The 15,577-nt window shown below is 38.0% G+C and overlaps 1 protein-coding gene across 1 annotated transcript in view; it reads left to right on the top strand.

Annotated features, from left to right (window-relative positions):
- NOX3 (NADPH oxidase 3) overlaps positions 1-15,577 on the top strand; it is a 68,352-nt gene that overhangs the window by 46,039 nt on the left and 6,736 nt on the right. The window contains exons 8-11 of the mRNA XM_066993192.1: positions 65-194; positions 3,169-3,261; positions 4,434-4,687; positions 7,685-7,847. Coding sequence (XP_066849293.1) covers positions 65-194; positions 3,169-3,261; positions 4,434-4,687; positions 7,685-7,847 — 640 coding nt within the window. The remainder of the gene's footprint in view (positions 1-64; positions 195-3,168; positions 3,262-4,433; positions 4,688-7,684; positions 7,848-15,577) is intronic.

Here is a 15,577-nt window from a genome sequence, read left to right as displayed (position 1 = left end):
AAACCTACAGATGCATAGAAACATTGCAAAGAAGCATATTACTGATGAATATTTTTGTTTTAAGTCAGCTAATCCGAGGTCAGACTTCCCAGAGTCTGCTGCTTCATAATGTCACTTACTGCAAAGATCACTACTTGGAATGGGAGAAAGTCACTCAGTGCCCTTTGCCGCAGTTTTCTGGCAAGAAACCTGTGGTAAGAGTGATGTTTGTTTTCTGTTTTTAACCTAATGTCCTCCCCTGAGAGGCTGTGTGTCTTAGATAGTGGGGGGGCTGGAGTGTACAATGCTAAAGACTGGCATTTAGTGTCATGTTTTGAGAGTAATTGCATATTTCTGCTCCACAACCTCTCCATGTGCCCAGAGAAGATAGTGATCCCCACCTCCTATATACCTCCTATATAATCTGTATAGACAGGTAAAGATAAAGATGTGTAAAAATTAGGTGTCATTAATAATTATTATTATTTCTGCAACATTAGTTAGCAAACATTCCCTTTGAAGGGTATAGATTTCAGAATTGGACCCTTTTTTTTCCTTTTTTTTTTTTTTTTTAGGACATTTACTTTTTACCGTTCAGCATCACCAATATCCTTGATGTGTTTATTGCATGAAAATAGCCTCCAAGTGAAAATCTTATAAGGGTAGAGATACAGAAAATACAATGAACAGGAGAGCTAGAGATTCAAATTATTATTATTATTATTTTAACTAATGTTTTAATATGAATAGTCTAAATACCAAGGGAGAATAAGTTAGAGATAAAACTATGTCCTTGCTTTGGGGCACATACTTCCTGTCGTCCAGCCTTGATGTCTTAAGTTGGGAAAAATGGATAGAATTTGAAACAATGAATTATGAAAGAGAAAGGCAAAAGGCAGGAAAAATGTCCCACGGAAGGGTGGTTTTGCTGCAACAAGATTGCAAATCCACAGGGGGTAATTAAGTAGCAGACTTGTACAGTGTGTCAGATGTCTAGCATCTAAACAAAATCATTTAACATTTACAGCTCAAGATTTAGCTTGCTCATATGCAAGTTTTTGTTGTTTCTTCCAGAAAGAGAAAACATATGAAAGGAAATCTTAAAGTAAAGGAGAAAAATTAGCATTCAGTATCTTGCAGCTCTTTTAATGGCTGACATAGATTTTTCTTAAACTAAACTATTGTTAGCCACTACCCAACCTGCATATTAATGAGAAAATGAATGCCTCTCTAAAAATTTCAGCTACATGTCACCATAAAAATCAATACATGGCTACGCACTGTGAATACAGACACGAACTTTCCAACAGCATGCTTTGACATTCATTATCGTAAAGCTAACTGGAGAGAACTTCCGCTTCTCCTTGTTAAACGCACTTTGCCACACTCTCCTGCATACCCTAGGCCATACTTGCAAAGTTACATTACTTTAAATGAATTGTGATAATACCATAGGGCATATAGATTGTTTCTAGGAACAGTGCTTTGCTGGATGGGTGGTGTGCTATGGTGGGATACATGCTCGAAACTGCAGTGGGCTCAAATCCATTCAGAGGCTCAGAAGTGATGGCAGTACTGGCAGGGCGGGGGCAGATGTGGCTGAGCAGAGGGGGACAGGCTTGTGCACAGCTGGGATTGTGCAACATGGCACCAGTGCACACACAATGGCTCCTGGGGGAGGCTGAGGCAGTAGAGCCCCTCTCTCAGCCATCCCACCGTGCTCCATATCTCATATCTCTGGCCAGAAGCCATGTTGTTTAGCAGCCCACCCCTCCTGGTGGATGCCCTGTTGTTGGAAACCAGCCACAAGATATTTTGGATTGAATGCTCCATTGCATGGGAGCAATGGCACATTTGAAATCTCAGCTGAGCTCTCACATGGGAGAGCCTGCAGCCTTAACATTCCTGTCACGTGCTTTTATTTACAGGTAGCACAAATGGAAGGGAGGAAAAACAGGTCTCATCATTATTGTGCCTTGATGTATGCTAATATATTCAAGACGTGTGATTACCCACTGTGCAGAGACACCTGTAGTATTTAGGGACAATGGATGTATTGGCTTTCTGCTTTAACTCAGAATCTTCAGGCTTATGATGGTTTCTTCCCATTATTAAATCATGCTTTTTTTTTTTTTTTTTAATTTTATTTAATTTTCAAGACTTAACCTTGGGAAATTGCTACTCCATCCTCCAAGCATGTTCTAAGGAAGCCACATAATTTTATGGCTTGCTTCTCATAAAAGATACTTTATAACCCCTGTTACCCAGCTTGTGGAGCAAAGTCAATGTTTCAGCAAGTAAAGTTACTTTGGAAATTTTAAAAGCCAAATGATGGTGGAGTACTCAGATCGCTAACATGAGTTATGTATGTAGCTGAACTGGAAATAAAACTGTACCTCCTAAAACAAACAAACTTTTTTTTTTTTTTGGTTTTAAATTCTGAAGATTCAATTACATATAATTACCTAGGCTGTCATGGTACAACTCAGTAAAATCATCAGCTAGTATCCTTGAATAGCCAAGTACCTTGGATCATTCTAGTGATCAGGACGTACAATCAGCAAGTACAAGTACAGCGATCCTCTGCAACAATTAAAGTACAATCATCTTAGTATCCTAGATGGAAAAAATACATTTATGGATACAGAGCCGACTAATGGATTAAATGGAAATACATTTTATTTCTCTAATTGTGTATTTGGGACTGAATGTTTTCTCATGCAGCTTCAGAAAACACACAGCTGGCAATAAGAGGTACTCGTATCCAACCCTTCTGAAATATTTCAGACTTTGAGGAGCAACAGAACAGTGAGGATATAATGGGTATCAATGTATGCATCTATACTCCTTCAGGTCCAATAATCTCTCTATATAACTCCTAAATAGATTAATCTTTTTGCCTTTTAGTAGGAATGGATTTTAAAGGACTCTTCTTGGCCAGAACACAGATAGATATTAGCACTGCTTTTAGAGTGTTTCTGTGATGGAGTCCCATATGTCTGTTCTGTGAGAACGCCAGAATTGCTGTGGTAGCAACAGAAATACTCTCTTGAGAAAGGCAAATGAAAAATCACAGAAGAGAAAGCAAACACTTTCATTTTAGGCTATCTGCTGATTTAAACCAGAAATGCAAAACATTTTTGTAGAAGTTGAAATAAATGTTGTTTTTTAATATGCAACTTCCTGCAGGCTTGGAAGTGGGTTTTAAGTCCTGTGGTGTTGTATATCTGTGAAAGAATTGTTAGATTCTGGAGATTTCAACAGGAGGTGGTCATTACTAAGGTATGTAACATAGCGTGCATGTCTGTGTAAAAAGAACATAATGCCAATGACTTTTTTATCTTTTATAGATAACTTCTCTATATTATGACCTTATTTTTTACTTCCAGCTTCAGCAGCTCTTTCATCATTACTATGGTTTCGGCCAAGTATTGATTTTAGCATTTTTTGCATTTATTCCAATAGCAAGTCCATAAGAACATTCCATATGGGACCAAGCCTGATTAATGAAATACCAGACTTACAAGGCTACACCAGTATATCACAAACCTCTGTGCTAAGGCTATCTCTTTTCAGTGAACTGAAGCACATCTTCCACTGCAGTAAACGGCACAGAGGCTCTTGACTTTAGCACAATACAGTTTTTACTTTAAAATCTGGAGGCTTCCAAGGAGATTAAGCGTTATATTATCAGTCAGCATAAATAGTCAAAGCATCATTAAAACTAGTACAACTGTGACAATTTATCCCAGTTGGAAATGCCTTTGTGTGCTGAGGCCCCATTTAATTCGTGGTAGAATGGATCAGGGATGTGGCTGTTGGAGCAGCTGTGTCTACACATATCAAGCCAGCGATCAGAAGCAGGCTTATCTTGTGTGAGGGGGAAAACATCCAGGATAAGTCGTGCCTCTGATTTCATAGGGTGGTTGTGATCTGAGCATCTCAGTATGCCATGTGTGACATATAAAACTGTCTGCTTAACTGAGATTACCTCTTAATAAAAGTATTTTAGGATTGAACTCCACTGGGCTTGATTCTTCTTGCCAAACCAACAATAATCCTACCCATACATACAAGTTAATTGTGTTACATGAGAGTAAAATTGGAAAATTATTTTAGCCTGTCAAGGAGTACTTCTGCGTAAGCTCTACTAAAATGGAAAGTTGACAAAATGTTGCTTTGTTACAGCCTTTAATCTGTTTCTTAGACTCACAAAGCAAGCTGCTTCATGTTTCATACTGTATATGCTTGCAAGTTATTGGGCAGCAGCAGCACCGCAACACAGAGGTTAAGCCATTACCTACAAGACATTTACAAATTACTGTGCATCCCAATTTTGATTAACTCATAGCTGGACTCAAGTAGAAATGATTAAATCTTCAGCTGTAGCTTAATGGAAACAAACTATTACTCTTCTCAAGGAAAACAAAGTCTTCCCTTTTATTATCGTTTAGGTGGTGACCCATTCTTCTGGAGTCCTTGAGCTTCACATGAAGAAGCATGGCTTTAAAATGGAAGCTGGTCAGTATATCTTTCTGCAGTGCTCATCGGTGTCGTCGCTGGAGTGGCACCCTTTCACCCTCACCTCAGCTCCTGAGGAAGACTTCTTCAGTGTTCACATCAGGGTGGTTGGGGACTGGACTGCAGCCCTCTTCAAGGCCTTTGGAGAAGAGAAAAAAGCTTTCAAGGAGTTGTGGATGTTACCAAGGTTTGAATATCAAACAATACATTTAAAAATATTAATTTTATGTTTTAAAATAAATTTTAACATTTTTTATTTCAATTAATTCTGTGCGTGTTCCTTATGGCACTGTATTAAATCATAGTTCTGGATCCAGAAATATGCCATTATGGTAAAAAAAAAAGAAAAAAAAATAAATACAGTTATGAGCTTAGTCCAGTAGCTATCAAGAAGACCTGATGAATAATCCAAGATTTAAAGTCCATATCGAAAGAAACCTCTCACTGAACCTTATTTCTTTCTAACAGTCTCCCTCAACTCTGTCTCTGATGCCCAAATCCTGTCCTAATATATAAAAGTTATTGACATTTATATTCTGTATGTGGCATCTTAATCCACGCAAAATGGTGATCCTTCATTGTTGCAAACAGCAGGGATCTGCTGAAGTTAATGGAGCCATCCTGACTTACACCTGCTAAATATTTGGCTCTACATGTGATGGATTCAAACCATTTAGCTACTCACAGCCATAGTGGAGATTTTCACCACAGAAAATAGACCAACAGAGGATCATCTCAATTACAGGGGAGTGTGTAGGTTCTGCCACTGAAGTGACTGCTTCTCCCCCCAAGAAAGCTGCTTTTGATGAGGTGGTTCCAGTAAAACTAAACAGCAAAACGCACTTGTTTAACTACATTTACATAATTTAGTGGGACTTGGATGCTAGTGAACTTTCCCCTAAAAAGCTTATGCCATTAAGCTCCAGAGGCAAAAAGACTGTGGGGGCATAGAAGAAAGTCTAGTGTGGTCCTTGCATTATCAGTTAATAAGAATTAGAAATGAAAGTTGAGCCTTTGTTAAAGGCAACTGGAATGAGAATTATGCTATTTCAGCAGAACTGGAGCACAAATGGCCTGAAGTGATTGACAGCCAGTGTAAGGGGGAAAGAGAAAAATATTATCAAATGTTGCTGGCCACAATGCAGCATTGAAATAAACAGCACAGTCATATATAAAACCTCTTCTTTATAATCTTGTTAGGCTGCCTAATATCCCAGTCCAGTTGCTTTCTTGAAATATATTAAAAAGATTATTTCAATAGTTAAGCTAACAATAAAGCAAAAAACAAGTCTTTTTCACATTTTTCTGTATCTAAAGATAAATACCAAACTGGTAGCTATAGTCAAAAATGACATTTTGCAGAAGGTTCTAAAAACAAAGTATGCATACTGCAATTAATAAAGGAATACGGAAAGAAAATATACGTGTATCTAAAATATATTTGTAATCCATAACCAGGAACAGTCTATATCCCTATTTTCTAGTCCTCTCTTGGCATAAGCAAATGAAATATATTTTTTGTTACTTTGTTTACTATCTTCCTACGTTCCAACACACTCTCTGTTTCAAATGAACAGGTTGTATAGTTCAGTTTCTCTTTCCCTGCCTTCTTGGAGTCTTTGTATTAGGCTAAGCTCTCTAGCTGCTGCACAGCAAGGCATTCAAACCAATGATGGGAGCTCTGTCACCTGGTGATTTAGGTACATACTGACAATACCTGTAAGGAATGATTTAGATATAATTGATCCTGGTTTATAGCATGCTGACAGATTAAATAATCTCTTGAAATTCCTTCCAGATCAATTTCTTCTCAATCTACTAACAATAATGAGAATTGCTACCAAGCCCACACTGAACTATGTAGAACATTTTACATATATAACCTAAATCATTCCTGTTTTACAAGAAATTTTGAGTGCTCAAAAAGCACAGGACTTGACAGTAATCTGAATAATGACATATATTAAAAATAATTAATTTTGTTTATATCTGAGGCCAGATTTTCAAAAGTTATCCCTGAGTTGCTCTTTCATTTGCTACTGCAGTTGAAGAGCATTTGGAATACTGAAATTAAAACAAGCCATGTGACAAGTATGAATGAAAGGGAGAACGTTTGTTAAGACTTCAAGTACATTTCAGGAAAACAACAATCAGGTTTCAGATCCATTGTGTCCCTATATTGATGTGTACCATTGCTTGGTGATCCTACTTTCCTTTCCTGTTAAAACACTTAATTGTCTCCATGTCTGCATATTTGTTCATACTGTTGAAACCGAACTTTTAAGATGACTTATGCAAGAAAGATCACAAAACATCAGAAAAACTGAAAGAAGGAGAAAAGGCCATTTTTCTGAAGACTTGGTGTTAGATTGTGAAACAATCTTCCAGAGCACTTACGTTATTTAAAGACAGACTAGACAGAGCACTCAAAAGGAGTGTGTATTTACATTTCATGTTTCTAGAGGAATGAATCAGATTATTTAATAATCTTTTTCATCTCTAATGTTGATCAAAATAAATGCTTCTACATCAACAACATTGATTATAGGGGCTAGCAATATAAATAAGTGTTTCTCCTTACAAATTTCACCTCTATGTCAGATACTAAGTACAGTATTATTGCCAAAAATGAATTTCTGAAATATTAGTTGTTCTGAAAGAGCTGAGAAAATATTAGTTTCCTTGCATATGATGACCTCTTTTTGTTTTCTCTTTTATTACTTTAATACATAAGAAGAACTTTTCAAAATGATTAATATAATCAGTTCATCTTTACTTTGATATATACAATACAGAAAATAAAGCTCTAAAACAGGATGCTTTTCAGTAATTCATAATTAAATATGCAAATTCCTCAGCTAAATTTGGACATGCAATTATATGACTAATCACATTTCAGAAAGCCAGAAAATTGCAATTGCATGCTTAAATAGATGGCCAGGCCCCAAACCCACATGGGTGCTCTTGTTCTTTCATTTCAGAAAAAAACAGTTGCTTTGCTATTAAATGACATCCAATGAAAATTAAATGTGTTTGTATGGGTTATTCACATGCCAACTTAGGCACATCATTCCTCTTTTATTTTAACAGAAGCTCAATTTTGAAAACACGTAGCTCAACACATTTTAACTTTTCTGTCACTTTATAAGTTTCTGACCCCTGACTAAATGTTTTCTTGCTGTAGACTGGCTGTGGATGGACCGTATGGATCTGCAACCACAGACGTTTTTCACTACAGAGTGAGTGTGTGCATTGCAGCAGGGATAGGAGTCACACCGTTTGCCTCTATTTTAAAATCCATTTGGTACAAGTGCTGCAATCCTAACACGGTACTGGCATTGCAGAAGGTAGGTGGGAAAGTTTATCACTCCATTAAAAAACTCCACAAATAAGCCAATTGTGCCAGGGTAGAAGGGCAATTCAGAGCTGGAGACTCACTTGAGTGCTATAACCTGCCCTCAGACACAGTCATTCACTTTCCAGCTGCTTCAGGAGCCGTTGTGTGGTAAGGTCTCCCACATTCCCTGTCATTTCTTGAGGAATTAAGTAGCCCTAGTTGCAGTGTTTTTAGTAAAAGCTGAAGAATAAGATTTTCCATAGAAATTGGAGACAAATGCAGAATGTCTTTCATAACTAGACCGATATAGAGAGAGAGCTAGAAGACAAAATTGTCTTCTTTCCTATAAAACAAATCTTGCAGGGTCATTTCAGGGAGCCCTGATGACAGAACTTGCTCCTTGTCCAGACACAGGCTTCACGCGGGCCCTTGGGGTGTCTGTCCTTACCCAAAATGCTGCTTTAAGCAACCACCAGCTGCTTTTCTCACCTTGCAGAATCAGAGGGACATTAGCAAGCAAGAAGGAATGAAAAAAGGCATTTAAGCTCTGGATGAGATTCATATATCAAGATGCATATTGCTGCCTGTAAACCACTTTAATTATTTCATTGAAAAAATATACTGTGGGCTCTAAGGCATAGATGGCACCAATTAACGTAACAAACTCTTGATGGGAGAACCTATTATACATCTTCTGCTAAAGAACAGTGTGGCAGCACAGGAAGAGGACAGGTGAAGAAAAAAACGGGTGAGGCAGGGTGAGGGATAAGAAGGTAACAGAAAAAAAAATCAGCGTTAAACGTGTTCTTCCCTGTCTACCATGGCAAGTGGTAACTTGCAGATTTACAGCTTCCTTTAGCTCTTTTTTTCAATGTAAAAGCTGAATCAGGAACTGTTCAACATTTCACATTTAAGGACAGATGTTGAAATTGCATTGGAGTGGACAGATCTCTGAGAGGGTCAGTACATACGGAGCTGATTGTGGGGCCAAGGGGCTGATTTTTCTAAATGAAAGAGTGTTAAAGCTGGCATCTTAATGACAAGCTGCCACTGAGAAAGCGTCTGGGATTTTAGCAACTGAGGAGTTGAGGACAGGTTCAAATTGCCAGGGGGGATCTTTGAGGCAGAAAAAGCTGTGAGAAAGGAGGGAAATAAAAATGAAAATATGTGCTAGATGTGAAAAGTGTACTTGCAAACATTCCCATTGTACCAGAATGATTATTTCCAGTGGAGAGCTACATATATGCATAGATGTGTTACAAATGTATATTTCACATATTATATATGCAAACACGTAAAATTGTTATTATCATTGCTGTCATTGTCTTAAGGGGAAAAGAACTGAATTTAAGTATACTTTGAGAGAATAGTATACCTCAGGGTGTTCATCCATAGCTCAGGGAGAATATTGGGTAAGTGAGTCTACAAGGAAAATTGTATGGTGCATTCTGCCACAGTTTTCAGCTATAGAGTTCAGTTTTTTGAATTCCCGTGAAATACAAAATATAATGATTTCTATATGTCCTTTCTCTATATCTTGTTTTCCTTATTGGTGCAATGGGAATAGCAATGCTTATTTTTCACAGGTGTTATAAGGCTAAACTTCATCTGTTTGTAAAGTACTTTGAAAGCCTGGATGAAAGGTTCTGGGGGAAGCTCACAGCATTCCTAAAAAAAATAAAATAAAATAAAAAAATCAGTCATATTGTCGAGAACGATTATTTATCTCCCCTCCATTGGTTAAAACCTTCCACTTGTGGTATAATTACAAATAATTTAATCTTCCTCAAAGTATTCAGCACTCTCTGCCATGATGAGTACCATAGAAATATCTATTAAGGAAATAAATAAGAGGTTTTTCTTTTTTTAACAGCTTCATTTTGATTTGAGTACAGCTATCATTATGCTTATTGAACTAATATTTCTTAGTGTTGCCCACATACTGTTGAGATATAAATACTCATAGCTTCCATAATGTCTGCAGCTGTATAACTTAAAAAATTAATTAAATAAATAAAACCCAGCAAATCAAAATGAGTACACTTTTATCTAATTGATTCTTCACAATTAAGTAGCCTTAGAGCCTTCATTTCCCCATCATTCTTCGTGATGAGGAAGGGAACTGCTACTCGTTATGGCTGGAAAGTTTCTACTGGCTGTAGTTGAGAACAAAAATATCTTTTTTTTCACATTAGTGATATAATTTTTCAGAGCAAATGTTGTTGAAATTGATTAAATTGTACAGATTCATCAGATGCAAATTTTAGCAAACATCCACTTTCTCTTTTACCCTACATAAGGACATAAGAAAGAGTCTCACCAAAGACCCATCTAGCTCTATATCATTTCTCCAACAGTGGCTGTTTATGGATGCCATGGGAAAAATGTACAGAATGGAAAATCATACAGTGATATTTCTTTGTTGTACACTTTCTTGCCTTTGAGCAACTTGCAGTTCCATAATAACTTGTTACAAGAGCTGCCTCTCTGTGTTTAATAACCCTTAATAGATTTTTCTTCCATGACTTTTTCTAATTGCTTTTTAAACCCGTGTAGACTTTTGACAACTATAGAATATCATGGCAGTAAGTTCAACAGCAGTCCAACTACTCATTGCTAAAATACCCTCTACCATATGCTTTGAGACTGACCGTACCTATCTGAGGTAACCTTCTGCTTTAAAGCCCACTCCAGTCCATGAGTTCCTCAGCATAACATTTTGGCCTGAAAAACTGGGCTATCTTACTTGTCAAATGTGACCTCGGCTGTCTTTGAGAGAAGTTTTGGCCTCTTGCATCAGACATAGGGGTATGAATTCTAGTCTCATCCTGCACTTATATGAAAGGCTGCCTGCCACCACCATAGCTCCAAATCAATGCCCTGTTGTGCATGCCCCTGGCTGCCGGCACTGCTGCACCTCACCTGTAGAGGCCCACTGGCTGAGGCAGATCTCTGATCTTTTTTGATGTGCCCATGTGCCCATGGGCAGCATGGCTTATGCAGGAGCAGGAGGGGTTTTCCAGGGAGGTGTCCAGCTGCAGATACAGGAGGGCTTTGCAGTGAGCAGTCTCAAGTCTAGGGGGAGCAGCAAGATCTAGGGATGAAGGTGTCTCTCTGACAGCCCTGGGCTCATCACCTTTTACACCTCATTGGTGGAAAGACGGCTTTGCTCAGAGCCACAGCTCCCCTTCTGTCTTCGGGGAGCAGGGAGAAACAGACAGATGGTCACCAACAGATAATTATTAATGACTTTCTGCGTGATGGAAGATGATTTACACAGTATATTCTTTCACCTTACAGGAAAGAAGTATCTGAGCTTTTCCTCATCTGTTGTACAAAATTAAGAATAGGGGAAAATGAATGATAAATATGCATGCATTGCAAGGGAGTAGAATATTATAGAAATATAGAAATAAGTGACTACTCAAGCCCTTGCATTACATTTCTGATTAATAGCAATACTGCATCTAACTCAATTTGCAAAAAGAGCACTTGGAAAATTTAAGACAGTTTACTTGGGCAAGCCATCAAGCTGATGAATGTAGTTGATGGGGGTAGGGTGGGTGGAGACTAATGAATCGTAAATCTAAAACAGATTTTAAGGGTTCTAAATAATTGCACAGTCAGTTAATATTATCAGGCTTACAAGAAAAATACAGAATTCAGAATAATTGTTTAATTATAGAAATGCACTGATTCTGGTCTTATTCTACAGTTTTAATAAGGATGAATTTTATGATGTGTTTATTGTATTTTAATTATATGTGTAATATGCTGTGCTACATTATGGGTACTCACTGTAAAGAAAGGAAGACTCCTTCATAAACAGCATTTATTTTAACGTATTATACTGGAAGTCCTCCTTGATCTAAGGGAAGAGCAAACCTTTTATCCATAGGCCAGCCCTCTTCACTAGCTCTTTTCTTTCTAAGATTATAGTCATGGCTGAAAATACTTTTTATAATGACAGTCTTTCTTCATTAGCCAATGTTTTCCACTGCTAACATGAAAATTAGAGGCAGTGCAATGGATACAGCTTCAGCAGAACTGCACCAGCAATGAGTTTAAGGAATTTCTGCAGCTTCAGAAAGTGATATCCTTTCTCAAGAGGATTGTGCCAGAGGCAGCTTGACCTAATTCAGTCGAACTGGCTGTTACCGTGACAGCTAGGTCTGTAACCAGCTAAAACCACTCCTTCAAGTTACATAGCCTGATATTCTAGAAAGCATTTCTGCATTTCCAGGACCACATTGTCTCAGCTCATCAGCTGGCTTTTCTTCCTCCTTCCCTGAACGTGCTTGGAGCCCAGTCCTGCCCACTTGCTCCCAGTTGCTACCCTGAACACAGTTCATTATTCATTTAGGAGCACATGCCTCCTCTCCACACACACATACTACAGATATATTTCCATAAAATGAACTGCTGAAAAGACTTGAGAAATAAGATGATCAAGTAGAGGTTGAGAGAAGAAATTTCTCACTACAAATCAACAGCCACAGTGTGATACAGACTGACAGCGCTCTGTGGCCTCATTTTCAAGGTGCAGTGGACGTGGAACAACCAGGGACTTCAGGATTCATCCACAAAATAATAAATAAATTAAGCTTAAGGCTATAAATTACGTATTTCTGTTAATTTAAAATAATGCTGTTGTTAGGCACAAAAATGAAATGCTATGAAGTCAGTGGGCTTGCTTTTTCCTCACAACCTATGTCAGTGTAAATCAGCATTGAACCCATGTAAAGTAAAACATTAAAAGAGAACAGGAAAAAGCAAACAGCAAAGATGGTTGGTACTAACATTCTGCAGACAGTCCTATTCCTGGGCAGTAAAAATACCCTATTTAAGCTTGAATGATTTATCTGTGCTTACTAGGCTCATACTTCATTTATATTTCTTACAGAAACCACAGACGGTCCCTTACGGCATGCTCAGATCTAGGAAACATCTCAAATTACTGTTAGTCTCTTTCACCAAATCTCCAGTGAAGCGTGGTATTACCACATTTTTCTCCCACCACCTTACCAGAAATCTGACAACCTGCTATATTAAAACTTTGGGAAATCTCTTTATAGCTTCCTGGTTTCTCCTCTGATTTTTCACTTCAGAAATGTCTAATATGCACCTCTAGCTCATTGATCCTATGGAAAAGATCTATAATTTCCAAATTTTCAGACCTCCCCAGAGTGATCATCTTGGGGACAGACCTTCTAGATTACATTTTATACTGATATATAATAAAAAACAGAAGGGTCTGGTGAGCACAAATAGAGATGTGTTGGAGGAAATTAAGAGATTTTGCAACAATATAAAAAATCATAGTCACAATAAAAATAGTGCCAGCCATCCCATCATTATAAGTTTATAGTTGACCTCCATGTCATTCCTTTTTAATCTGAGTTCATGTATTTCTAAGCTTCTTCCATGTTTGTGAAGTATCCCTTTGGAGGCATTATATAAATTACACTCAAAATTACATTGTCCAGAGAGAACCGCTCTCTATGAGCTGTTGAAATGACTGACAGCAGTCAGTCTCTGAGTCCTTGGCAAAGAAGCGCACAGAACAAGCACTCTCTCTGTCACTGGATCTTCTTGATCCTGCTTCCTGGTGAGCAAGCAGAGGAATCACGAAATTTAGGAATGTTGGGTTCTACCCCAGGATTTTAGGAAGAAAATTGTGTGTTGCAAATATGATCCTATGTTCTCTTTCCAAATTGTTGATGTTCTGATCTTTTTAAGATCTCATCACTGGTTTCTTGTCTCATCTCTGGTTTCAGTCCCACTCCATATGCCTCGGATGTTTCATTACCTCTGAGCTTCTCAGTGGTCTGTTTTCCAAGAGTTCCAGTAACTCTCCTCAAATTTCTGGCCACAATTTCTTTATCTTATGTCAGTCCTAATTTTCTCTACACTACTTATCTTTGTTTACCTCTTTACCTTTTCCATGATATTTTTGTCTTATCCTTTTGCCATTATACCATAAAGACACAAAGAACATCTTGCATTCAAATCTTGCTGCTGAGCTTCATGCTGGTCTGGAGAAGCATCCATTTCCCCAAAGGTAAAATTTACATTAGCTGAATGCATATCCTAAGTATGCAATGGGGCTATAAATAACTGAGGAAGAACTTTTAGGTCTTGCAGTTAGGCTTCAAAAATTCTCCACTCAGTATATGCAGACCATCTCACCACACAAGCTTGGACATCAGGTATCTTTTTTGGAAGGACATAATGGCCTTGGAGATGTATGCTCAAGGCTCTTGACTGAGAGACCTTACATTACTTCCAGATGGTTGTCCCTGCATGCAGCTGTGCCTGGCACACAGGGTATTTCAAGGTCTGCTGCCCTCTGTTTGAATGTAATGATGGATTGCATTAGCATGGCGAGAGCTCCAGAACTTAAGTAATGAGAATGGCAATCAATTTGTGTATATATATATATACATATATATATATATAAAATGGTATATATAGTCATGGTTCATTTGTGCTTCATGGCAGTGGCTGGGCAGACACCAAGTGCACTTCGGACATTTATCTCCTGAGTGGTTCAGGAATTCCCCTTCTTGTCCTGTGCACAGCTGGATGGGCTTGAGACAATGGACTGAGATGAAATGAGGTGATGGGCAGCGCTGCCAGACACCTTCACAGCTCAGCATTTGACTGATTAGTGGAGGAGGTTTCCAGGTGGGAATTTCCAACTGTTCTGAAGACTCCCTGAGGCAGCTCCTGCCCTGCCTAAGCCAGCTGTATGTTTTAGTGTGTTGATTAAGATCCTGGGAGATGAGTCTCACAGGTTCTGAGACTCCACAGATGGTTCCAGATGAAAATTTGATTAACTTATACATGGATAGCACACTTGCAAATAAACAGTTCCAGCAGGAATTGTTCCTGCAGAAATGGTCATGCAGGACAGTCTTTTATACATAGTTAATTAGTTTAACGATACTTTTTATGTAGGTAAGATAATTCATCACAGTAGATCATGTGCGTGCTGGAGTGGTCACAGAGGTCCCTGGGCCACCTGGATTTAAGTATTGAGCTGAACAGGGATTCTGGGGAGTCTTACCTGATCCAGCTGAAGATACCACAGTGAGGACTCTTGAAATAGAAACATGCATCATCATATGGACAGTGATTGACCATCTGGTTTGAACAATCTGATTCCCTATGCAAGCATTACCCTATGCCAAGATCCCAGTAAATTACAGGACAACTTGATCCCAGCCTCTAATTTCTGCCTGGGGAACAAAGCTTTAATAGTGGGCTCTCCAATCCAGCCTACAACATTAAAAAAAAATTAAAAAAATAAAAAACAGCATATGGAAGATGAAACTAGAGAAATTTAGAGGAAAAAAAACTGTGTAAATTTTTCATAGAGAGGAGGTCTTTAAACAATAGAAAACAAAATCATGGGACTGTGGTTCATTAGACCCCTGTGGCAACTTTAAAGTTACAGTTTAATCTTTTTCTAGAAATTATATGCTCCAAATTAAGCAAGACATACATTTAAAAAAAAAAAAAACTAGGGACATTCTGTAGACTTTTTTATACAGGGTATTTAACTTGAAGTACATAACTAATACCTTTTGACCACATCATCTGTCAACCTATGGTACAAAGTCTTCAGAAACAAGAATTCCTTTCTTCAGTGCTGAGTAAAATTGAAATTCCCTGTTCATCATGACTGAAAATCAATGCAAAGTTTCAAAGGATTTCAAGCTATTTGCAAGAAAAGCA

Source organism: Anser cygnoides, chromosome 3 (assembly GCF_040182565.1).
Source record: "Anser cygnoides isolate HZ-2024a breed goose chromosome 3, Taihu_goose_T2T_genome, whole genome shotgun sequence".
NCBI classification, from domain to species: Eukaryota; Metazoa; Chordata; class Aves; order Anseriformes; family Anatidae; genus Anser; species Anser cygnoides.
This window is presented reverse-complemented; position numbering and strand designations above follow the sequence as displayed.